Genomic DNA, 24,746 nt, shown 5'->3' with positions numbered 1-24,746 from the left:
ACAACAGCAATGATGTGAGCAGTGTAATCCGCGTTGTCTGAGCGGATTACTTAGGTAAAGAGAGTAGTATGTTATAAATTACAAAGATACACTTTCCAAAATACACTTTCAAAATGAGACGGGTAGCTAGATCTAAATATTGGGCTTCAGAAAAAAAAAAGCACGACATAAATGTTCACGTTCTTTATTTACAGGGTCCTTCAATGCCGGTGACAAGCTCTAGGAAAATGATGCAATGAGCACTTGAACATCACCAAATATTCACCATTGGCAATGTAAGCTGAATGATTACTCAATTGTTGTTTGGACAACCACCTTGTTTAGCACTTGTTGCCTTGTGCCTTTTACTGACGCGGCTTTAAACCGGAAATTCCAAGAGGAAGTGTATCTAGTATTGGTAGTCGATTTGTTGGAAGAAGTATACACGGATAAATTCGGTTACCCATTTTGTTTATCCAAGAGGTGCTTATTATCCGAGCATATGTGCTTATAACTCGATCTCTTGAAATTTCCTTCAATCGCTGGCACTTGTCAATTCAATATCCCTGGTTCCCTAGCGCCAAATTCAATACTGATAAGACAGCCACCGGTCCAATATTGAGCCGTGCTGGTATTCTCGCACACAATACCAGAGAAAACCAGCTGCATATATTTTTACCGCACTGTATTGGCTGGAACACGTGCGTCAGCTAATGTCTTGTTGCTCCAGTGTTTGATTGCATCTGTTATTTCTTCTGCTAATATGCAATGTTTGAAAATTGCTTTCATGATGCACGGGTCTTTTTTAGCACGCTGCTTGTAGCCATTTCTCCGCAAATTTACGAGCTAAACACGCCACCACTGGCGCCCTTGTGCTTATACATACATACATATATATATACATGCATACATACACACCCACACACACACACACACACACACACACACACACACACACACACACACACACATATATATATATATATATATATATATATATATATATATATATATATATATATATATATATATATATATATATATATATATATATATATGATCGTGCCACGATTGCAGGGAACTAAGTACGAACGTAGAATTTTGTGTACTGGTCGCTGGCGGAGCACAATATCTATAATTTCGTCTTGCTTCATTTGTTCAACGTCATTCTTTATTATTGATGAGAATAGCATACCTCGAAATTGTAAGACATCACCGATAACAGTGTTTTTCCAAGTTGGTTTTCTATTAGCGAATTACGGTTAGGGCCGAGCTTGTCGCCTCACAAATTCAGTAGGACATTCACTAAATCGCCCCACTAACGTGGGCAAAGAAGCAGCGATAAACTAATATGTGTGACTCATGTGTCTGCATTTGACAAGAGTTGGCTTAATGGGATTGGGCTTCAGTACACATGTCAGATGGCTGTGGAATTGTTCTCATAAGTAAGGACGTTATAAGTTTCATGCCGCACGTGAATTGCGAGCTTTTCTAGCACAGTAGCGCGCATTAGTAACGGATGTGTGCGCCAATGGCGTGCATAAGTGAGTTGAAAAGCATAGCAAGTGTTTTTCTGGGTTTTAGGAACATAAGAAACATTTTGTACCACGGCAGAAGAAACATTTTGTATAAGCATAGCACGTACGTATTGCGTAGTGACATTACGGTGGTACGTTCCTGCAACAGATAATAGACTGTTTTAGCTACTCGCAGCGCGTGCTACGTTGCCGTAATGCGGTAAGCAGGTTAGGCCTACGGCGAAGTGTGGTAAGGATGCGAATCGATTAATGCTCTAGCATATCGCCATCACGTGCAGTGCTATACCATACAGTTAGTGCGACAGTAAAAAAAAAAGAGGATTAGTCCGTCGTCAAAGCTAATACTGCGTCTCCATCTGCGAAGTGGCAAAAAAAGAAAAACACTATGCCAGCTCGGCATCATCGCTCTAGGGCCTAGAAGGCTCGAAATAACCAGTTGATTTAAATACTACGTATGACATTACCAACCACCGCTGTAACTATGCTGAAGTAGAGATTCTACTTAACAATCACCGTTTTTTATTTCATTCATTTCCGGCTGTCGCGACGAAGAGTGATACCAAGGGATAGTTAGGATGGAGGCGGGTTGATGGGCATGGCCCTGCCACGCCATCATGGGGGCAATCGAGAACCCTTGCGGTAGATGCCATGGTAGTAAGCATTACAAGACCCGCACGCGCGGCGTACCTGGGGCGTCACATATCACGCGAAGTTGAAAACACTCTAGTGGTATGTAATCACGAACCTCGACGAAAACCAGTAGCGCGGAGTTCAAAGGTTCCCCGACCCTTCAGGCTCAGTGACGTGTGCGCCAAACTTTGTTTCTTAGCCATCGGGCCCACCGGTAGCAGAGTCGGCCGCCTTCAGAGCACCGAGTTGGATACCGCCGTCGAGTGCGTCAGGTACGACCGGTTGCCCGATCCGCGGGCGATGCGCGCGGATCATAAAGACGGCGGCTCGTGAGGTGACAAGGTGAGGAGAGCCTCGTGCCGAATGTGGCGGCACATGTTGCTCGAGAAGAAGCAGTAGATGAGCGGGTTCGCGACGCTGTTCAGTGGCGCTAGGCTCTGGATGAACGTCGCCACGGCAATGGCTGCCTGAGTCTTGGGCGTCGCCCCGTACACTTGAAGGAGGTCGTAGACGAAATAAGGGCTCCAGCAGAACACGAACGCTGCGCACAAAAAAATTGCGAGAAATGTTTGCAAGAGCGCGCTTTAAGAAGACAGTGCAAGCGTGAACCATCGAATCTAAATTAGCATTCGAAACCGGGTACATACAGGCATTGTGCAAAGCTAGTGTTGCCATTTGTGAAGCTATAGTGACATCACATTAAAGCAACACTAATTCTGCTCGTTTCGAGCAATCGAATCAGCACGAGTTGCGTTGGAACAGACAAAATAAAACGTTTTCGACAGTCACACATGAAAAAAGAAAGACGGTCGATCATAAGAATTCACGTTTTACAAACGAGACAGCGACCCTTTAGTGTAACCTTAAGAAAATCAAAATCGCGACATTTTATTGCGTTGACATACGAAAATCAAAGCGTACAATGGGTGAAAGCCATTCGAAAAGTTTGAGATATGAGCTCAACCCTCCCAGTAATTCGAATGAAAACGGTCAAGCAACCTCGCAATTACTATGGATTAATTTTTAACACCTTAGGCAGGCAAAAACAAGATGACTGAGCAATATTGAACAATACGAACAATTCAAAGAGAATACACGGTTTATCAATGACACACTAAGCAAATATATAGTAAAAACAAATAGCACTTTCTAAAGAACCATGCATAATTTAAAAGAAGTATATAGAATGTAGGTTACTATAATAGCGATTTTATTGTACAACCTAGGCTCTTCGACCGCGGTTTATTTGCTATAAATTCTCATCCCCTCGTTTCATGCTTAACATTGACTATACCCAGCGAAAACTCATGGGTATCTTAGTTATTGGACTTACTACTTGGATCAGTAAGTTAATATGAATGAGTATACAGCGAAGTCAAAATGACTTGTTCTTGGGCTAGCTGCTTGACAAATTGTAAGGATATTGCGCAAGGCGGAACACTATAAAAATATCCTCTCTTCTCAGTACTGCGCAGTTGAAGAATTCACTCAACTGAAGAAACGCAGAAGCGCCTAAATTGCGTGGAGAATCCAATTTTAACCGTTTGCTGGAAAGAAAAAAAAAAGACATGCTTTTCGGTTTGCTTCGGCACCAACATGGAGGAGTGACGTATGTACACCGGTGAGCAAAAGTATTAGGACCTAGGGTTGCGTGAGGAATCAGATTTTTTGCTCTAGCTGTGAATGAAACTTGAAATTCAGGACTGCAGTCCAAACTTTGCATTGCGAACAATCCGTGTACTCGTGAATTTCGGTGTATTCATGTGAATTTCAAAGGAATTTAGTTATTTTCGGGGACCCTGTGGTCCGTATACCTTTGCTCATGGGGGTACATGTAGCAAGATGCAAATGTAGCTATAAGTAGCGCATTAGATAAGCCTGTCGGCTCTGCTTACAAGCTGACGTAAGACTTCGAAATATGAGCCTGTACTCTGTGTGCCAGCCTTAGCGGCAGCGCCGAAACTACCTTTGAGCAACAGTGCGACAGTATGGCTATGGTATAATTTTGATGTGTTAAGTGGGCTTTCAGGCATGTCAATTTTATTTCAGTGCACACGTTCTGCGACAGAGAAATCAAAACGTAACCTCGACAGGAAATCAGTAGATTTAATGAGAACCACAAAAGCATAGTTTTGGCCAGTTTCTGTATTTCAATGTCTTCACCAAGCGATTATAATTAAGGTAGTTCAACGGAAATTATTACACGGACACAAACCACCAAGGGGAGCACCGAAACTGTGTTCTCAGATGATCAATAATGTGACTGTCTGGAGGCACGTCAAAAATTCGGGGATATTAAGCGCAGAAACGCAGTCTGAATATGAGGAAACCGTACGGCAGTATGGATAATGTATAATTTTGGTGTGTGAAGTGGGATTTCGGGCATTTAAGTTGTATTTCAGTGTACACATTGTGCGACAGAGAAACGGAAAAGCTAACCTCGACAGCAAATCAGTAGTGTTAATGAGAACCACAAAATCATAGTTTTGGTCAGTTTCTCTATTTCAATGTATTCACCAAGCGATTATAATTAAGGTAGTTCAACGGAAATTATTACACGGACAGAAACCACCAAGGGGAGCACCGAAACTGTGTTCTCAGATGATCAATAAGGTGACTGTTTGCAGACAAGTAAAAAATTCGGGGATATTAAGCGCAGAAACACAGTCTGAATACGAGAAAACAATACGACAGTATGGATATGGTGTAAATTTCATGTGTTAAGTGGGCTTTCAGGCATTTCAATTTTATTTCAGTGCGCACGTTCTGCGACAGAAAAATCAGAACGTAACCTCGACAGCAAATCGTTAGAGTTAATGAGAACCACAAAAGCATAGTTTTGGTCAGTTTCTGTATTTCAATGTCTTCACCAAGCGATTATAATTAAGGTAGTTCAACGGAAATTATTACACGGACACAAACCACCAAGGGGAGCACCGAAACTCTGTTCTCAGATGATCAATAAGGTGACTGTCTGCAGGTACGTCAAAAATTCGGGGATATTAAGCGCAGAAACGCAGTCTGAATACGGGGAAACAATACGACAGTGTGGATAATGTATAATTTTGGTGTGTGAAGTGGGATTTCGGGCATATAAATTGTATTTCAGTGTACACATTCTGCGACAGAGAAACGGAAAAGGTAACCTCGACAGCAAATCAGTAGTGTTAATGAGAACCACATAACCATTGTTTCGGTCAGTTTCTGTATGTCAGTGTCTTCACCAAACGGTTGTAACTAAGGTAGTTAAGCGGAAGCTATTACACGGACACAAACTAACAAGAGGAGCACTGAAACTATGTTCTCAGATGATCAATAAGGTGACTGTTTGCAGACACGACAAAAATTCGGGGATATTAAGTGCAGAAACACAGTCTGAATACGAGACTCACCGTGGAGAGGGACTACAGATTGGTTTTCATCCCCTAGGGATCTTTAACGTGCACCTACACCTAAGTACGCGGACGCTTACGCACTTCACCCCATATTCCGCACTTCACCCATATTCAGGCCCGGGAACCAATTCCCGGGCCTGAATTTCAGCAGCGCAACGCTATATCCAATTAGATACCAGCGCGGATAGCAGGGTAGATGTAACCTTGCCATATCATGAAAAGTTGCTGACTGATAATTTATTTTTGTCTTGATTTGGTTTAAAACGTAATAATCCGATACACAATATACCTTCTGAAATTGCTGTTGTAGAACTATTTTTATATGCCTTGTCTAATTCAGAGACAAGGTAAATAATGTTTCAAACAGGAACTCGAAATAGTCATTTCTCACGACATTGTGCGTTTTCTATACAGTATTTCGAAGTGCTATATGCAATCTATCTGAAATGCATGCACAACTACCGAACATAGTGCACGTTTTCATCAAATAGACTGAACTCAATGTGCTTTATTTTACACAGTTGGAAACGCACATTTCCATACAGAAAGGAATGCACAACTGAGGTTGTGGTTCCAAAGTAAAAAAGAAACCTAGCCTGAATGCATATAATTTCTCACCTAAAACTATGATCAGAGTCATCTTGACAGTCTTGACTTTCGCTTTCGGAATCACTCCTCGAGAACTCGTTCGTCTCGTGTCAATCTCTTTGCCGTGAACACCTGCAAAATAACAAAATAAACTATATTGCTTGGCTTTGTAGTGCTGCGAAAGGAGCTGTCAATGTTCGATAATAGCCCCATACATGGTCCGCCAGAACACTGAAATAGGAAAGCCGATTGAAGGCGCATAATCTGAAACTTCAGTGGCCAGCCGATTAACCGGGGCTATCGAGGGCGGTTGAGCATAGCATGTACTATGCAGAGCAACAAAAGCGAAATGCACGGATGGTTGCCACAGGTGCGTGTGGTTTCCTACCGTGCACTGAGCGGTGTCAACTGACATGAGAGAGGCATAAGCGCTAATAACTGTGAGTGCACATTGTCCGGCCATCGCCTCCTCTGTTTTTTCAACGCGAGTGAAATCGCTTGCTCCTCAATGGGAGCAGTTGGTGCGCCCTAGTTGTGTGAGTTAACGCGATGTGACGCTACCTAGATGGTAGGACTGCATGCGTAGCGCATGCGTAGCGCATGCGTAGCGCATGCGTCTGAACGAACGCCGCTGCCGTTCCGGCGGAGAAGCGGTAGAAGCTCTGTCCCTGCGTCTGTCAGGTCAGCACGCATCTGTCAGCCTTCCTCCGACTTCCGTCGTGAGGCGCCACTCAGATGGTACTCTCCCCCCACGACCATACCGCAGGCGCAAACGCTAGCCGGTGGGGGAGACTAGGAAAGGACGATAGGAGAGGGTGGTGAACGGTGAGATCCGCCACATATGACTGGCATTGAAAAAAATAGAGGCGCTGCTTCAGCAGTTGACTTCATCGCTTTAACCATGAATGCTTGTGCTGCCACTGCAAAGCTATGTTATCGACAAGTCTAAGCGGCTGAGCACAGCAACAGCAAGAACGCCACATAATAGAGAATCAGAGAAGGAACGTCTGAGTGCATAGCAAACCGTAGAAAGTAAAATACACACTAAACGACTGCTCGCTGCATTCTTGAATGATAACTGCAATTATTTTCCTAAAATTGTCACGAAATTTTGCAATAAATGTGTTAGGAGATTCGAAAGAAATTAATAATTTGAGAGACTAAATGACTGAGCAGTTGGACCGCATAGAAAGGTAAGTATACGTTCTTTGTGAATACTATGTCGATCCCTTGTCACCGTACCACCACAGCTTCAATAGCGATGTTGACAAGCGAAATTCAGAAAGAGTTTAATAGTATTCACACTCAACTGACTTTAATAAAGCCTTATGTTACCGATACGGCCATACCATTTTCACAGTGAAGGTTGTCGATGTGTCTCACAAAACCAATGGCATCCATAAAATAAGTTCTAAAAAGTACACCACGTATGAAGATTACATGTTCCTAATTAAATGTTACGAACATGGTGCCGAAATACCGGTGTCCTAGAAACACGACAATGCACTAAGTTTTTTCGGGCCTCAAGTAAAAATGCGGTCCCAAAAAGCCCCATATAGAGAAACTAAGGATTTCTGTACAACTTCAGCAGCTAAGCCAGATCTGTGAAGAGCTGGAAGAAGCCAGAACCGCTTAAATACTTCGACTTCTTTGCTCGTTAAGGAACACATAGTGTGCCGTGGCTAGGTGACGCTGAGACTTTTATTTCATCTTTTTCTTCGTTGCGGCCGAAAAGAGGCCTCGCGAACAGCGAGGAAAGTGCCGCTCTTGCTATTTTTTACTCCCGTTAGTTCAGCGTGTGTCCAATTTAGGCCTGACTAGTGCAAGGTGACCACTACTGGCACCTTACATCCTGACAAGAAAAAAAAAAGAAACGGCAGAACTAGGCAGCGTGTTCCCATCTACAAATAGTATGAAAAATAAGGGTGCGCTCTCACGACTGGCGTAACACGAAGGGGAAACATTTATAGACGTTTCCTCGAACAGTTACCTTGAATCCACACGGACAAGGGACGAACACACGACGAGCGCTGACTGCCAATTAGTAGGGTTTATTGTGCGCATACACAAATATACTTATGACAAAAAGGATGGGGGCGGGAGTTGTACCTTGCAGTTAATGAGCGCAGTTGGCAGTCAGTGCTCACCTTGTGTTCCTTCCTTGTTCGTGTTTGTTTTGCGCTGTCTTTCACGCATGAATTCGTACCAACTAGCTCGCATTCATACCCTTTGAAGTTATCTCAAAGTATTCTTCATAAAATGAGGGATTTAAACGCAAAAGTTCATACGTGCGCTTGACTAAATGACTATGAATTCAGAAGTTAACCTTAGCCATCAGTAACCTTCCAGTCAAGAAGTGAGGCATTCGTTTCCAGGAAAATTCAGTCAACCATGCAAGTTATGTGTCCTGTTCTTCCGGATTCGCGGATCTCTTTTTTTTTTTGAAGAGCGACCCTTATTGGAACGACGACAGCCACAGATTGATTGATTACTTTTTTTCTGTTGTGTCCTGAACTGTGCAACCCCTTGAGGACAACTTTCTGTGAAAAATACCTTGGTACCGCTCCTCTCACAACGTGTCTACACACCACCTCTTAGTATCTTGCTCCGCTTCCATATGGTGTAGACGATGACGCTGTAGCAGGCAGCGATAAGCAGGGCCGGTACAAAAAACAGCGAGCCAGCCACCAGCGTCATGTACACCTGCCACTGCCACAGCTCGAGTTCGATCCAGCACTGCAGACGGCCGTGCACTATTGCCTCCCCGTTGAGGAAAATGGAGGGCAAGGACATGGCGACGGATGCCGCCCAGGCCAGCGATACCAGCCAGCGTGCTCGCTTCCCTGCGAACACGGTTTGTGCAGTCAAAGAGGAACTCTCACTCAAAGCTGCACAGATCAACACTTTGGCTTAGCAAAGACTAGTATGAAGCGACTATTCTAACAGCCTCAAAGCAACGCGGTAGCCGCCAGTTCGTGGCCACAAACGGGCCAGATCGCAACATAATGCCATCGGCCAGCGTAAGGCTACGATTTGGTCCGTGGGTGCGCATTCACAAGTATATAGAGCATAAAAGCTAACTACATTTCACACGAAGCTGAGAACACAGCTGAAAAGCGTAAATCGTGGCGACTTCGAGGGGCGCTTATTTTTATTCTGTGGATTAGCCTTTTCGTCTATTACAACTTGTGGACATAAAGTTACGTCAAATCACGTGTCGCTTGTCACGTGCGTGTTTCCAGTAAGAGACTTACTATGCTTGGATTGCGAACGAAAACAGTGAGCTGCAGCCGGTGGCCGCAGAAATGCGCCAGTCCGCTTGTTTGGAGCTAAGTAAGTTCAAATCTGTGACGCCTTCTATGCGAAAACTAGCGCCATAGTTTGCGACACAATAGTATGACACCTACTGTTTCATTTTTTTGCAGTTTAAGTTTACTATTGTACAAAAATAAGAGTACAAATGTGGATTTTATGTACGTACAGAGCGTGGTCCCTGATTCAAGTGACTCTATACAGGGGAACTCCCGTTAGTACTAAGTGAAAAACATGAATACATGCAGCAATTATACATGACTATAAAACGACTCAGCGTATTGTTGATGTCAGTAGCTAACACAAACAAACAACAACATATTTTAATGTCACAAAGCAATTGTTAAATACAGTAACCGGTGGTATATTACACTGAACACAAATGTATACAAACGGAAGATTTGTATCTTAGCAGTGAGATGTGCCTTAAGATGACACAGTAATGAATAACTGAGGTTTTTTTAGCGCACGAAAAGGGATGAAAGACAGTGGCGAGACGCCGACACAGCGCTAACTTCCAACAATTGTTCTATTGCACGAAGCGGTACACATATATATATAGGTAACAGAGACCACCATACGCATGCGAATATGTACTGATTTCTAATCAAATGAGATAGCAACGAGACATGGGTAATAATATGTTTTTCATCTTCGATATCATCCTAACTTTCTATTACACATGTCTCGTTGCTGTCTCATTTGATTTGAAATCAGTACATATGCGCATGCGTACGGTGGTATCTTTTACCTATATATATGTGTGTACCGCTTCGTGGAATAAAACAATTGTTGGAAGTTAGCGCTGTGTTCGCATCTTGCCACTGTCTTTCGTCCCTTTTCACGCGCTAAAAAACCTCAGTTATGGAATACCAACACACCCTAATCTACGCTCTTTCATATTAAAGTCATGAATTCCATTGTAATGTGACTGAAAAGTGGGTAGTAAATTAGCCATAATTAGTTTTATTATTTCGTAACCAATAGCTGTTACAAACGATTAGGGTGTACATGGAGTGGGGAAACTCGTTTTTGCTAATTAGAGGGAATCGAAGGTTTCGAGAAGCAGTTTTAGATGCAAGTAATCCAACTGAATATTTATTTAGTTTTTGGAGAGATAAAATACGGGTAGACCTGAGCAATCGAAATGCGTCTGAGGTGCAGCTGCTACGTGTGATAATGCCAACTTCCTGATTGCTGGCGTGTTTCAGTGAGAATAAATGTGGGAAAGACGTGTTAACCCATGAATATATGCGAAAGGTAATGCACGTCAAATTATATGACATGTGCGTATATCTTTCATTCCCATATACATGGCGGAGCATTTTCTGGTAGCCAATGCAGGAAGTAAGAGCACCCTCTGTAGCCTTCGTAGCGTTAGCGTCCGTACATGAAACGGGCTATGAAAAAAGTACAAGAAGAACGCACGACATGGGAGTTCAATTCATTGTAATTGTCAAGTAAGAAATGGGGCGCATCAACAAGGACAGTAAATAGTAAATCACTTGCAAGAAAATTCATGAGTCACTTGTCGACGCGCAAAGCCATGTTACAAACCACTCATGCTTGCACTCCCAAATGATCTTATTAAGGCATACTGTGGGCCCTCTTCAACAAGGGATGCGCATCTTGCTGAATTTGCCGAGTCTCCGAAATTAAGCAATTTTACTACTCGCAAACGCTAAATAAAATGATATAACTCTAAAAGTATAGCATCGGCAACTCTAGTCATGGCAATAGATAGCTGGGGGCTCCGCAACTGCATTTCGCATTTATTTTTGTGCTTCCTGACCCGCTCACCAGATAACGCTCGGTGCCGCCGACGTGTCAATTGGCGCAAGAAAGTGGTGCCCAGCATAACTTTAATGGTAGCTGTATTAGGTGCTAATACTTCGTGTTTATTTCTATCTTGGAGACACACACACTTATATATTGTCACGGCCTGGTAGGAGACGTGAAAGTCAGTGTAGAGGACGCACAAAATCACTTTCTCAGAGCTGTCACCGCGACGTCGTTGTCGTCTCTGTTTTTCTAACCGCGGGCTACTTCAGCGTCGTTTTAGTCGCCTGGCACATACGCACTGCGGCCATATAGGATGTGGCATTTGCCCCTCCTTTGGAAAAAAAAAGGCATTGATGCACCAACCTCCGAAGGCAGCGCATATACGGTGCAAAGTTTAGGTCATTGGAAAAGTATGGCGTCTTACGAAGCACATGCACAACCGCGGGCAGATGCCACCGGCGTTTGGGGCAAATATGACTGTCAGGGACAACTTCGTAATTTACAGCACTGATGCAACGCAGACCTGTGTACGGCCCGAACTATCTTCGCAGGAGCTTCTCAGATAGCAACCGCCGACGATTAGAAGTGCAGACCCACACCTTGTCACCGACGTTGTACGTGACGAGTCTGTGCCGAAGATTGTAGTGTTTGGCATTGTAGCCCTGTTGTTCTTGGATTCGCAAACGCGCAAGCTGCCTGGGTTCCTCTGCGTGTTGTGGAAACTCCAAGGCACGAGTCTCGTTGTCGCCGCACTCGTGTAGCAGCATTGTGTCCAAGATTGTCGTCACTTCCCGGTCCTAAACGAGGTTGAAATGTGTGACGCGTGTTGTCTCTTGGCGAGCCATGTTATACACAAAATTTACATATGGCAAAATTTCGTCTCAGTTCCTGTGGTCCACGTGGATGTACATATTTATAATGTCTGCCAGATCCTTATTCAAACGCTCTGTCAGCCCATTGGGTTAGGAATGATAAGCCGTGGTATTTCGGTGAGTGGCGCCACTTAGTCACAAAACGATATCGAGGAGTGCAGCCGTGAACGCAGCACATCTGTCTATTATGACTACTGTGAGAGCGCCATGCCTTAGGATGACAGCTCTGACAAGAAATGGCGCTGCTTCGGCTGCTGTTCTCCATTGGACAGTGTTGCGAATGTAATCTTATCAGTAAGATTACATTCGCAACACCATATCTACATTTCCTTAAATCAGAATCAAATAAGATCGACACTCTTTTACGCAAAAATATATAAATTCGCTCTGGGGGTCCCCATACGTACCTCAACTGAAAGGCTAATGCTTACTGGATCTTTCAACACGCGTACTGAGCTCACAGAAGCCCACCTCACATTCCAATATAGCAGATTTTCTAACGCAGCAACAGGTCGCCAAATTCTACAGACTCTATCACTCCGGCACCCCATCATCAAGACTAAATACACCATTCCACATCACATACACGAGAACCTCTGCATCTCCCCACTTTCTAAAAACATGCACCCTCTGCACCACACACAGCGCAGGAGGCAGCGAGCAAAGGCTCTCCAAAAACAATTATCCACCTCAAACGACGTGCTCTATGTTGATGCCACCGAATATAGGAACAGAAATCATTATGAAATATCAGCCATCAACTCTCACGGCCAGGTCGCTGCAGCCACCTCCATTCCTCCTGGCTCTTCCTCGGAGGAGGCGGAGGAAGCGCCCATAGGCCTGGCCCTCACAATCCTAAGTTCATCAGTTACCGTTAGCGACTCCAAAGTAGCCATACATAACATTGGAGCGGGTATACGGTCTCTAAGCCAGCCCTTTCTCTCCTCTTGGCGCATCCTTTCCAACAAACTGTGGCATTAATCTGGACTCCCGCGCATGAGGGTCTTGCCGGAAACGAGGCAGCTCATGCCAGTGTCCGAGGATTTGCAGTCCGGGCTCAGGCATCAGATGTGTCGGACGGAAGAGGCGCCGGAAGAGGCGCCGTTTACAGCACGGATCGGCGTATTACTTACCACGACATCTGCACACACTAGATTAGACCGTTTAACCTTTCCGCCACTCATGTTCGGACCCCGCGTAGGTGTGAAGTTCTGTGGCGATAGCTGCAGACTTGCACCTTTCCGTCCCCTTACCTCTTCCACCGCATTCATCCCGCCATTTACCTTTCTCCCTCTTGTAAATTCTGCGTCTCTCCCAAAGCAGACTTAAACCACATCATGTGGGGGTGCCCTAAGCACCCCCTTTCCATTTTCCTCACGCAATTACTATCTAGTGAGGAGCAGTGGAAGGCTGCCTTGCGCAGCTCGAGGCGCGATATTCAGGAGGCCATCCTAGAGTGGGCTTAGAGGATAAAGGAGGGCTACTTCAAGTAGTTCCACCCCCCAGCCTGTATTCCCATTGCCCCCTTCCCTCTAAAGAGGAATAAATAAAGCTTTTAATCGTCATCATCACCTGTTATGGTGTGTCGAGTTAGATAATCTGTGCCGACGATTATCCATATATTGCCGGCGGTACACAATAAAAACAGACATAAAACGACCCCGCCAATTTGTTCAAACGGTGCTTACGGTGTCTGAACAGTATGCAGTAGCCCAGCAGGCTTGCCGGGTAGGGCTTTGCGCGCTGGCAATCCATGCATGTCTGGATGTAAAGTTTCACGACCACCGCAAGTCACGGCGAATAGTACTTATGCCTAATTCTTGCCAACATGCGGCTGTAGCCCAAGTGACCAGCGACTGACTCGTTGTGGACAGGCATGTAGGACTTCGTGGCGAAGAAATGAGGGAATGACGAGTAGGTAGCTGCTGCCACTAGGTGAAAACTTATTTTTATAGGGAACGTCGTTGCACAAGCACAGTGAAGTCAGCCCTGTGGCGAATAACCTCGGCACGCTGCTTCTTCTTCTATCTACGCAATCGATAAGAGGAACCAGTTCTGCATCCTTGCATTGCTGGCGTGAAACTGCGACAGTATCTAGCATGCCTAGAAAAGCCGCGTCATCATCGTGGTGCACTGCGATCCCAACAGTCCCAACAATCGGCGTCAGAGTGTCGTTTCCCCGATTTGTATACAACAGTGAAATCCAACTCTTGAAGCCGTAGACTCCAGCGCGCTAGCCGACAAGTTGGATCTTTTAAATTAATCAGCCAGCAAAGTGCATGACGATCGCTGACAACGGTGAAACACCGACCATACAAATATGGGCGAAATTTCAGGACGGCCCATTACAGTGGGAGACATTATTTTTCTGTAGTGGAGCAGTTAGCCTCCGTTATTGATAGCGTTCTGCAGGCGTATGCAATGACTCTTTCGGTGCCGTCCTGCCGCTGTACAAGCACTGCGTCAAGGCCGACATTGCTGGCATCGGTATGAAGAATCGTTGAAGCGTCTTCATGAATGTGTGCGACACAGGAGGCGCCTGCAGCCGTTGCCGTAGGTCATGAAATGCCCGTTGCTGGTGCTCGCCCCACACGAAGGGAGCATGTTCTCTGGTGAAATGAGTAATGGCCATGCGATGCACGAAAATTCCGCAATAAACAGCCGGTAGTAGGCGCAAAGGCCCAGAAAACGTCGCACGGTCTTTTTATTGAACGGTGTTAGGAAATTAGAGACGGCAGAGATTTTACCAGGGTCAGGTCAGACGCCTTCACGGCTAACAATGTGACCGAGGCGTTGCAGTTATTCAAAACCAAAATGGCACTTTTCAGGTTTCAAAGCTAGGCCAACTGAGCGTATTGCGTCAAAGACCGTCTTTAGGCTCCGCAAGTGTTCCTCGATTGTAGCGGAGAAAACAATCACGTCATCGAGGTACACCAGGCAAATTTGCCATTTGTGGCCTGAGAGCACCGTCGCCATTAGTCGTTGAAGCGTTGCTGGCGCAGAACACAAACCGAAGGGGAGCACCTGACATCCATAAAGTCCGTCGGGCGTCACAAAAGCGGTCTTCTCACGGTCTCTCTCATCAACTTCTGTGTGCTAGTAGCCACTTTTCAAGTCCATCGACGAAAAGTAACGTGCGTTTCGTAGCCTGTCCAGCGAATCATCAATACGCTGTAATAGATAAGCGTCTTTTTTGTGATCTGGTTGAGTTTTCGATAATCGACGCAGAAGCGCAGGCTACCGTCCTTCTTTTTCACCAATACGACAGGCGATGCCCAAGGACTCTTAGATGGCCAAATAATCCCGTCCTCAAGCATCGGCTTCACTGGTGTTTGTATTGCCTCGCGCTCTTTCGGTGCTACACGATAAGGATTCTGCCGAATTGGTCTGACGTTGGCTTGGGTGACAAATGGTGCTTAGTGAGCGCCGTCAGGCTGACTGGTTACGTAGGTGAGGAGCAGCTGTTCAACTCATCGATGAGCTCAAGAAGGCTGCTCCGTTTGACAGACGATAAGGTGCGACTGACATCAACCACAGGGGCAGGCATAGCCATGGTGGACGCCGCATGCTGCACTGAAAGGCTGTCTTATATTGGGGTAAACTTGTCGAAGTACGCCACAGCAGTGCCTTTAACGATGTGTCGACGTTCCCTGCTAATATCCGCCAGTTGGAGTTCAGCATGTCATTCGAGTACATTAACTGCGGCCCTGGTGATGGAACCGGCTTGACTCAGTTCCAGTGCGTCGATGTGTTCAGTGACGCCACGCCCTGTGTGCAAGTTGTCGCATATTACAGGCACTAGGTAGCAGCTTCGCGGTGGAAGCGTGACGTCGTTGCCGGCGATACGTAAGCGGGGTCACCGATATTCCACAAAGTCGACGTCGCCTGAGCTCATAGAAAATGTAACGACGAGATCGTGGACATTAATCACTGCACCGTACTCTCTCAAGAAAATCATACCCAATATAAGTTCCTTGCAGCACTCAAAGAAAATGACGAGGGTGGAGGCGAAGGCTGCACCGGTGAATGCTATTCTGGCCATGAATTTTCCTATCGGCGTCATCAACAGGCCGCTGGCAGTTCTGATGTTGGGCCCAGTCCACAGCGTTTTGACTTTCCACAGCCTGTCGACCAGCTTTACACTTACTGTCGAAAAATCCCAACCAGTATCGACGAGAGCGGCCACTTGGTCGACATCAATGCGAACAAGATCGGCGCTGACGGCGTCGGTTACAGGTGGTGTGGTTGGAGTCGCCGGGGTTTTATAGCCGTAGATCGTTTTGGAAAGCTACACGATTTGCAACGTCACCCCGGGAAGTCACTGCCTCTAATTTCCCTGGCGCGGGCTAAGGGACCTGTCCCTAGAGGAGTCAAGAAAATCGCGACGGGTCGGTGTGGTGTAACGAGCCCGAAATGAAGAACGCGATCGAGGCGTCGTTGAGTCTTCCTGCCGGAAGTTTGTGGGATTGCCGTCAAACAGAGAGTAATTGCAGTTGGGAAATCTTGGATACTAAACTGCGCGGTAGTGGCACGCGCGGTAAACATGGCCTGCTTCGCCCAATTGAAACTATAGCGGCCGGCGGTCAGCGGTGCGCCACAAATCGGTCTTTCGAAGCGGGTAGCCGGCAAAGGATTCGCCGTAAGACCGAGGCGCAGCAATCGCTTGTCGACGATACGGCATCGCTGGTAGCGGCGGTGGCTCTCGAAAATAGGGCGTCGATCTGGCGGTGATGGCTGCGTCGTAGTGGTTGAAGGTGTCAGCAGCATCGAAGTGGCGGGAGGTAGGGTCTCAAACCACTTCCGCGTTGGTTAATCGTCGCGCCGCCTGCCAGTCGGGCGACGAACAAGACTGTCAAACTTCGTCCTGAACGATATCAGCGACAGAAGTCACCGCTGGTGCCATGGGAGAAATCAAGAGCTGCCAGATGTCGTCTCGCACAACCTCTCAGATGACTTCACGCGCAGACGTGCCGCAGCTCTCAGGCAGTGTTCAAGCATTCACCGGCGAGTTCTTGTTGTCATATTGGCGGTACCGTTGCTGCATTGCCCGTTCAATAGCGGTAGCCTCCTTGGTAGATTCAGCCACTGTCGTCGGTGGATTCCTCATGAGTCTGGCAAACAGTTCCTCCTTCACTCCGCGCGAGAGATAGTGCAACTTCCTGTCTTCGGCCATCTCAGGGTTTGCTCTGCGAAAAAGGTGGGCCATATCTTCTACAAACATAAACGCCCTCTTTTGGTTTTTGAATACGGGATTCGAGAAGGCGCTGCACGTTGTCTCTTCTGTCGCTACTAGCGAATGTGTCTAGCAGCTGGCTGCCAAAGGCATCCCATGAGGTCAAATTTCTCTCCCCGTTCACAAACCACGTCCGCGCACTGTCTTGAAGAGCAATATAGGCATTAGCCAGCTTTTGTCTGGAAGCCCCAGTCACAAAAACTGGATACACGCTCGGATTGCTCCAACTAATCTTGGACATCTTCGAAAGCGTCACCATGGAAACTTTCTGTGATTCTTGCATTCTGCAGCGACACCTGCGATGGAGTTTTAGTAGCCACGGCGGAAGTAGGTAGACGGCTTCCTGCAGAGTCCCGCAAAGGGTTGAATTCGGGCGACAAGCCTAGCAGACGGTGACTGTACCGGTGAACAGAAGTTTCGCCAAACAAAGGTGATTCCGCGTTCGATGTATATCTCCGCGAAGAGGTACCAAGCATGTGGCAATCATTCTTCAATCGTCTCCTACTGGGCCGTGGCAACCAGTGCCACGGCCCAGTAGGAGACGGGAAAGCCGTTGTAGAATACGTATAAAAGCACTTTATCATAGCTGTTAACGCGACGCCATTGTCGTCTCTGTTTTTCTACCCACGCGCTACTTCAGCGTCCTTTTCATCACCTGGCACATACCCACGCAGACCATATAGGATGTGGCAATATATATATATATATATATATATATATATATATATATATATATATATATATATATATATATATATATATATATATATATATATATATATATATATATATATATATATATATATATATCTTACAGCGCAACTTGGCAGAGCTTGTCACTGGCAGGCAAGATGACTTCAACGTTAGCGTTACTGCCAACCCTCCGGATGTTGTGCCGTGCCCCACACTGGGAATGTATCTGGCCAGTACAATATGGTGTTCATTCACATCCTGGTAGCGCTTTCTCACATTTCGAAATCCCGGAAGCACTTCTGCAATATCGATCACATGTCGCTGGAAGTAGCCCGCTACAGCGAAGCGTCATTTCACAAGCTGAGCCCAGGCATTGTGTCAGCAATTTCCCACATAAGTTTCCCTTGCGTGTTCACGAAATTAACATTGGCAGTGGTTGACTCTGCCACACGTTTGCCACTGTGCGGGTGAACTGTTTCCCTATGTTTGCTTTCTCCTTCTTCCTGCGAAGCGGTATATGGCTAGGTCCTGTAAAAAATTGCATGCGTCTGAGCAGCCACGTAAATCAGGAATTTCTTTCCATAAGCGGGCCGATCCCGAAGACGATAGTGCAATAGTGGGCCTATCGGTTGCGGAGGCGAAGCAGGCTTTAAGCACTCCGCGAAACTTGCAAAAATAATTTTAATATATCAGATCCAAATACAATCCGTATCAGATATTAGGCTGATACTACACTTTAACCAGCGTCGCTCATGTCTGTGTTTGCACCACGCTGTCTTTGTCGGCGTTCCAAGCACTTGCGCATCTTCTTTCCTTTCTTTCCGCTCTCCCGTGGTGGCGGTACCGTAAGCATGCTGCCCGCCAGGACAGTGAGGCGGAAAGAGATTTGAAGCGTCCATGTAGCCCCGATCCCGCAAACTTGGAACGTTTCACCGGAGCAACGGCCCGGTTTTAGAGTGAGTTTGTGGTGTACGAATATTGTTTGGCCTGTGTTGTGTGTGACCGCTTGTGTATTTTGAGTGAGCTCTCAAACACTACTTCACTGCGGGACTCCGACCAACACGCAACTTCTTTGGCTACGGCGAACCCGTGTATGCCCTGTGAGAGAGGTGAGGTGTGTGTCTGTTTTACGTGCCGGAATTCGTTAGTAAAAGGTGTCGTCCCGTGTTTTGCAACAATACATGGGTACGTATACCCCCGGCTCTTCATCGTTTTCCAAGGCTCAACATCGTGGAGGAGCGACTAATCGCGCCTCGCCTTCCATTTATCTGAATGCGGCGTTTGACGCACGGTAATGTACAGTCCGCCATTAAGGGGCCCACGTACACACCTTCGCAGGACATCAACATCCACCGAGTGAAATCGTGCTGAATTTTTTCTTTCAATTCCTCATACCATCTGCCCCGCACAGAGTAGCCAACCGGACGTCGGTCTGCTTTACTTCCCTGCCTTTGTTTGATTCTCTCACTCAACCACAGCGAAGACTTTCAGACACGAAGTGCACAAAACTAGCAACCTTGGTTTTCAGAAACCTTCAAGTTAGCGTTTAGCATTTCCCAACCCCACCATCTCAACCCCACATGAAATAGAAACAGCGAGACCGTACCAAGGATTGCCGAATTCGATTACTTAAACGCTTTTACTTTTACTTGAATGCTTACTTTTTGATAAAACTAATCTTGCGTATCGTCGCTGCGACGAGTATAGTCAGTTTCAAAAGGGGACATGACTATGCTTCGTGGAAATGTAGTATGTGAAAATACATTTCTGGTATGACTCTCATCAAGGCCTCTTGACATTAGCTGCTACCGTAACATGCGCAGTGGCATTGCGGAAAAGCTCACGGTTTTCCCCATATTTAGTGTTGTTTTTCACTTTTTGCACGTAAACCATTTTTATTCAAGTAAAAACCGTTGAGAAGATAGTGTTCGTGCTGTCTGCCACTCAAATACGTGTCAGTTTGACGCTGGCTTTGAAATGACGCCTAGCAGGCAGCAAAAGTGATGCAGCCAACTCTGCCCTAATTGGCCAAACTTCGAAGTCATAATGAAGAACAAGCGGAAAAAGAATCCGGCGCAAAGATGTGCAATCACCCTAAGTGTACATTTGCAGGGCAACAAGTACAAGAGTGAAAGGTAAAATAGATATTCGCAGAATGCACAATAGAATGAAATGAAGATAATTAATAAACTAAACCTAACTTCCCGCTATTGTTGGTACAAACGAATGATTTCATTAAATCACAGTGTTCTGATAACAAAATATAGCTTTTGTTTCAGAATTATATTTTTAGAACTTTACATCTTTGGTATCTACCATTTTCGTCAAATGATAATACGCTGAAAAGACCACTTACAGCTTCCAGAAAAATTCATAGGCCTAGTGATGGCGTCGTACCGGTCGATGCTCAGTGCCACCAGCACGTATGTCGAAGAGTATGTTACCAGCACCTGGATATGTTAAAGAAATGTAACGAATTATTCACAGAGAAGTATACGCTTGATATTTCACCAACTACGTATGTTACGCCAAAATATTTTTGCATACCACAACTGGCAAAGTGCGCTGCAATGCACAAAAATTATTTTACTTTATAACACGTAGGTGTTGACGTCTTGTGCACACAATATCACGCTGCAAGTAGCAATTAATATTCACCATGGTATGCTTGTCATATATTCAAATGTCTCAAGCACTCGAAACATTAATGAAAACGAGATTCATTTCACTACCTGTATGAGAGCTTCGCTAGCGCATAATTGGTTTCCGTTGTGCCTACAAATTGACAGGAAATAGTCATACTTCTATGTTTCGGAGAATAGCCACTAAAGATCTATAAACACAGCGCGCAACTGTTCCATGGTACGAATTGTTGAGCTCAACATCTGAGTGGCGCTTTATCGCACGTTAAGTCATAATCCAAGCATAGTGAGCGTGAACGCAGCTTGAGGGAAAAATGTTGCTCTTACGGAACCACATTAGACATGAGTGAAGGTGTCTTTGCATAGTTAGTTTATTATTAGCGTGTTATGCTCATAAAACGAGCTGGAACAAAGGCTTATTGCACGCACGGAGGCATTTGCACTTATTGCACCAGTAATTTTATGGCCTTACCCTTGCTACCTTTACCACGTGCCGGATAAATCTACAAAAAGCTGGTAGAGCATGACTCCTCTTACCGAACAGCATAATAGGGCCATTTTACAGATATTAATACTCTGAGAATGCTTGTCTCACTATTGGGGACGCTTCTGTGTTTGTATCTAACCTCTTTCACGCCAAATGTCAGTGGGTAGTTGATAGGTTGTTTGGTGGAGCATCAAGCCGCTGTGCTGACGGAACCTTGATTGAAGCCAGCAATTGCGTTATGGTCTATGTGTCACTGGGTGTGTTCCTCAATTTAATGAACCTCTTGGACGCCAACTAATACCACGTCATAAATATTTAAAAATTTTATCTGAACATCTAAGAGGACACGTGGCACGCACCTACTTCGTGGCGGCGCAGCTAGGTGGCGCAGCCTGTCCAGAGGCATGCACGGCAGAGGTTTCCGGCTGCCCATACGCCCCATACATGAGTCGTTTCGGCGGTGGCAATACGGTGTGTCGCTGCATTGCTATTCCTAATTTAATTGCCGCTAACTTCACAAAGGTGAATATTCATCGTGACATGAGTTCTGTCGGAATTTTATTGCTGTGTTTTAGTTTAACAATTAAGGTGACAATGATTAGTTTTACTAATGTTTCAAACAAAGCACCGTCAATGCGCTGCAGCTGTCCCCGAGTGTGATGAATGTGGTACCGTGGCGTACCACAAAGTGCGATCGCAGTGCAACCTATATATGCCTCATTTACTTATCGCGCGATATGTTGTTGAAGTAAGCTGCACGCGCTTTTCGTGGTTCACTGTAAAAATACAATATATACACCTGATATTTCAACCAGCGTAAATACTTCAATGCGCCAAATTTATGAGCGCACAGTGTGCCAAATACATGTAAACGGAACCAAAATACAAATATTAATATGGATGTATAGGTTTTTCACGCTTCCCCAGAAATAACGCGACCACTCTTACTCTTCTGGGTATCTTGATAACCAAGAAAAAAAAAACTAAAGACGAGTGGAGTCGCTGTCCGGAGGTCATTACACCACTTGCCAGGGATGTTGCGAAATTAAACAGCACCTGCTAGGGTCTATGCTCATCAGTGAGGCAAAGATGCATATTTTAATGCGATTGGAGATGTCTACGTTTACAAACAACAGCAGCACAGAGATATTCAAGCATAAAATTGCATTTTAAGGGAACCAAATCACAACATAGCAGGTATAGAAAAAGCTGGCTCACCGAGACGGCTCAAATACCAGAAAATGCGTCGAAATTAGTAACCTCACGCGAAAGTTTCAAAAGAAATATTAATCTGAGAATATCTAAGTACAGACATCATTTTTCTAAACAATCAGTTTTCGCCTATGGGTATTGTGAAGGAATACTCTGCCGCTCTAAGGGTGCATTTACGTAAGTGACAGTAAGATGTCGCCATACCGACTGCAACTGACAACAAAGACATGGCTCACGGGGACCGATGTTCAAACCGGCAAGCGCGACTAGCCCCTCTCAAGTCCTAAACGTATGGCGATTGTTGCCGTTCAGATCTGCTCGCAGCGCCATCGCCAATTAATATAAGCGTCCTGACCCTGTGCCGCCAATTGGTTCAGTAGGTTCAGTCACGTGACTAAAAAATCGAGCAGCGAGTGTCTCTCTCGGAAGAGTCGCCTCCCGACTAAAGGCAACCATTTGCGGCAGGTCATTTTGCAAAAAACTTGGTCGCGCGACCTCTGAGAGCCGCCGGTGTGAATGAGCTGGTTCATTGTCCCTCTTTAGTGCGCATTTAAACTGGATGGTGAGTAAACATGCAAGTAAAATATGACACAAACAAACAGTAAACTATGAAACAGGACAAAGTGCTGCTTGGAATATAGTTTTAACAATGCACTGGTGCAGCGAATGCGATCAAGTGCTTCAAGGAGGCGGTGTTCGATAATGTATGCCGTTAAAAGGTAGAGTAAATGAGTGAGTTCCTTTAGAACTTACGTACATAGAAAATTGCAAAGGTGCCCAAAACACCTCACAGTATCTGAAAAGGTTGCTCTAAATAAATATCTATGGCTGAAACGTTTCTTTTTTCAGAAAGCCACTGCCTATTTTATAACAAATAGGAGTGATATACGCAAAACTACGAAAATTATTCCTCATAGTACTAAGAGACCCAGGGAGCGATATGAGAGAAGAGCACAATTAGCCTTACATACCACGCGAAATGCATATCACATAGAAAACAGCGAATATACCGCTACTGTGGTAGATATATTGCGCTTTGCGAGCTGGACTTGGCGCCCTCAGAACAGACCCATTAGGGAGATGAAAAACATGTAGCAAACATCGACAGACGATAAAAAAAGGTTTTTAGAGAAGGAGGGTATCCGGTGGCTTTGTAGACGTCGTATAATTATTACGAAAGAGGTTACAACCAAGCTGGGCTGCTTGGTCGGTAGCACTTTGAACATAATTTGATGAAAACGCAACTGTCCGAATCAGCGAGACCGAAATATACAATAAAATCTGCAGGCACTAGGCTGTCTAGACGCCGTTTGTCCACTCAAATATGTTGCTTAGGCAACATCGCCCGCTTTGAAACGTAAGCGCAGCACATAATTTTGTGCTATGATCGTGTTAATCCGGCCACTCATTTTGCAGAAATGGAGTCGGCTACAACGGTCTTCTCGTTTGATGCTCTAACTTTTCGGACGACAAGAATTCATTGCTATTCAGACGTGCTTGCTTTCTCTGCTTCCGTTCTGTAGACGACAGATAAAGAGTGAAGGTACTATACATCGCCAGAATTGCCAGTACGACAGCTGACTAACCCTTTTTCAGATCAAGTGGTAATGAAGGCCTCACCTGTGCAAATTTGACGATTTTGCAACCGAAGTGGCCTCCGTGCCAGTCGACAGTTGTCTTCCAGATGATGTCGGTTAGGACGCTCACTAGCCCGACGCCGAGATCTGAAGAGAGTAAAAAATAGGTTGCATTGATGAAGAATGTCCATCCAAAATTCTCTCGTCCGTGTATTAATGAATGAGTAATTTTCAAGTTTCTCGTTTCCTGAACGTCGCCTTGTTATGTTCAGTTTTCGTTTCCTTCTGCGGGGATGATGTCCATTGTGAGTATTAGCCATCGTTTGTAGCTGCAAAGTTACAACAAGGAACCATAGCGCTAATAATTAGCGCAAGATGGTACAGTTATTTCTGAGTTCAAGAGTTGCGTATTAAACCAGTAACAAATAGTTCAGACACGTGTTACGTATGCTAATGTGAAGAACGGAAAATTTTAGGAGGTCCAAAATAAGACCAGCACACTTAACAATATTAATGGATGGATGGATGCAAAACTTTAATAAGGTCCTGAGGTACGCGACTCAGCGTGCTGCGGGCCGCTCCCACGTTGGGACAGTCAGGCCTTGCCCGACCGCCGCATCGTGGGCCCTCTGGACAGCCCATAGTTATTAAGAAACATTTGATTAAGGCTGAACCGCTAAGTTGCTCGTTGCAATGGCTCATACCCGCAAAAAATTTGACAGTCACTTCAACGTATGCCCATGAGGGTGAGCCGAAAGCCTGCGTGCTCAAGAGACATCCATCAAATTATTTGACGTTCTCTTTCG

At 45.4% G+C, this 24,746-nt stretch overlaps 1 protein-coding gene and 1 non-coding gene across 3 annotated transcripts in view; both read right to left on the bottom strand.

The window, feature by feature from the left end:
• Window positions 1–2,364: 2,364 nt before the first annotated feature.
• LOC142590541 (cardioacceleratory peptide receptor-like) overlaps window positions 2,365–24,746 on the bottom strand; it is a 232,110-nt gene continuing 209,728 nt past the window's right edge. The window contains exons 3-7 of one of the 2 annotated variants that reach the window (XM_075702738.1): window positions 23,984–24,087; window positions 20,379–20,472; window positions 8,719–8,973; window positions 6,161–6,262; window positions 2,365–2,688 (exon numbers count right to left, since the gene is read on the bottom strand). In XM_075702738.1, coding sequence (XP_075558853.1) covers window positions 2,459–2,688; window positions 6,161–6,262; window positions 8,719–8,973; window positions 20,379–20,472; window positions 23,984–24,087 — 785 coding nt within the window. In that variant the 3' untranslated portion in view covers window positions 2,365–2,458. The remainder of the gene's footprint in view (window positions 2,689–6,160; window positions 6,263–8,718; window positions 8,974–20,378; window positions 20,473–23,983; window positions 24,088–24,746) is intronic. The other variant, XM_075702739.1, reaches the window with a different exon arrangement.
• LOC142591802 (U2 spliceosomal RNA) lies at window positions 18,603–18,785 on the bottom strand. Its single transcript, XR_012830534.1, has one exon. It is a non-coding gene; the product is annotated as a U2 spliceosomal RNA (small nuclear RNA).

This window comes from Dermacentor variabilis, chromosome 8, assembly GCF_050947875.1.
Source record: "Dermacentor variabilis isolate Ectoservices chromosome 8, ASM5094787v1, whole genome shotgun sequence".
NCBI lineage: Eukaryota > Metazoa > Arthropoda > Arachnida > Ixodida > Ixodidae > Dermacentor > Dermacentor variabilis.
The sequence above is the reverse complement of the archived record's forward strand: the minus strand, read 5'-3'. Positions and strand labels throughout refer to the sequence as shown.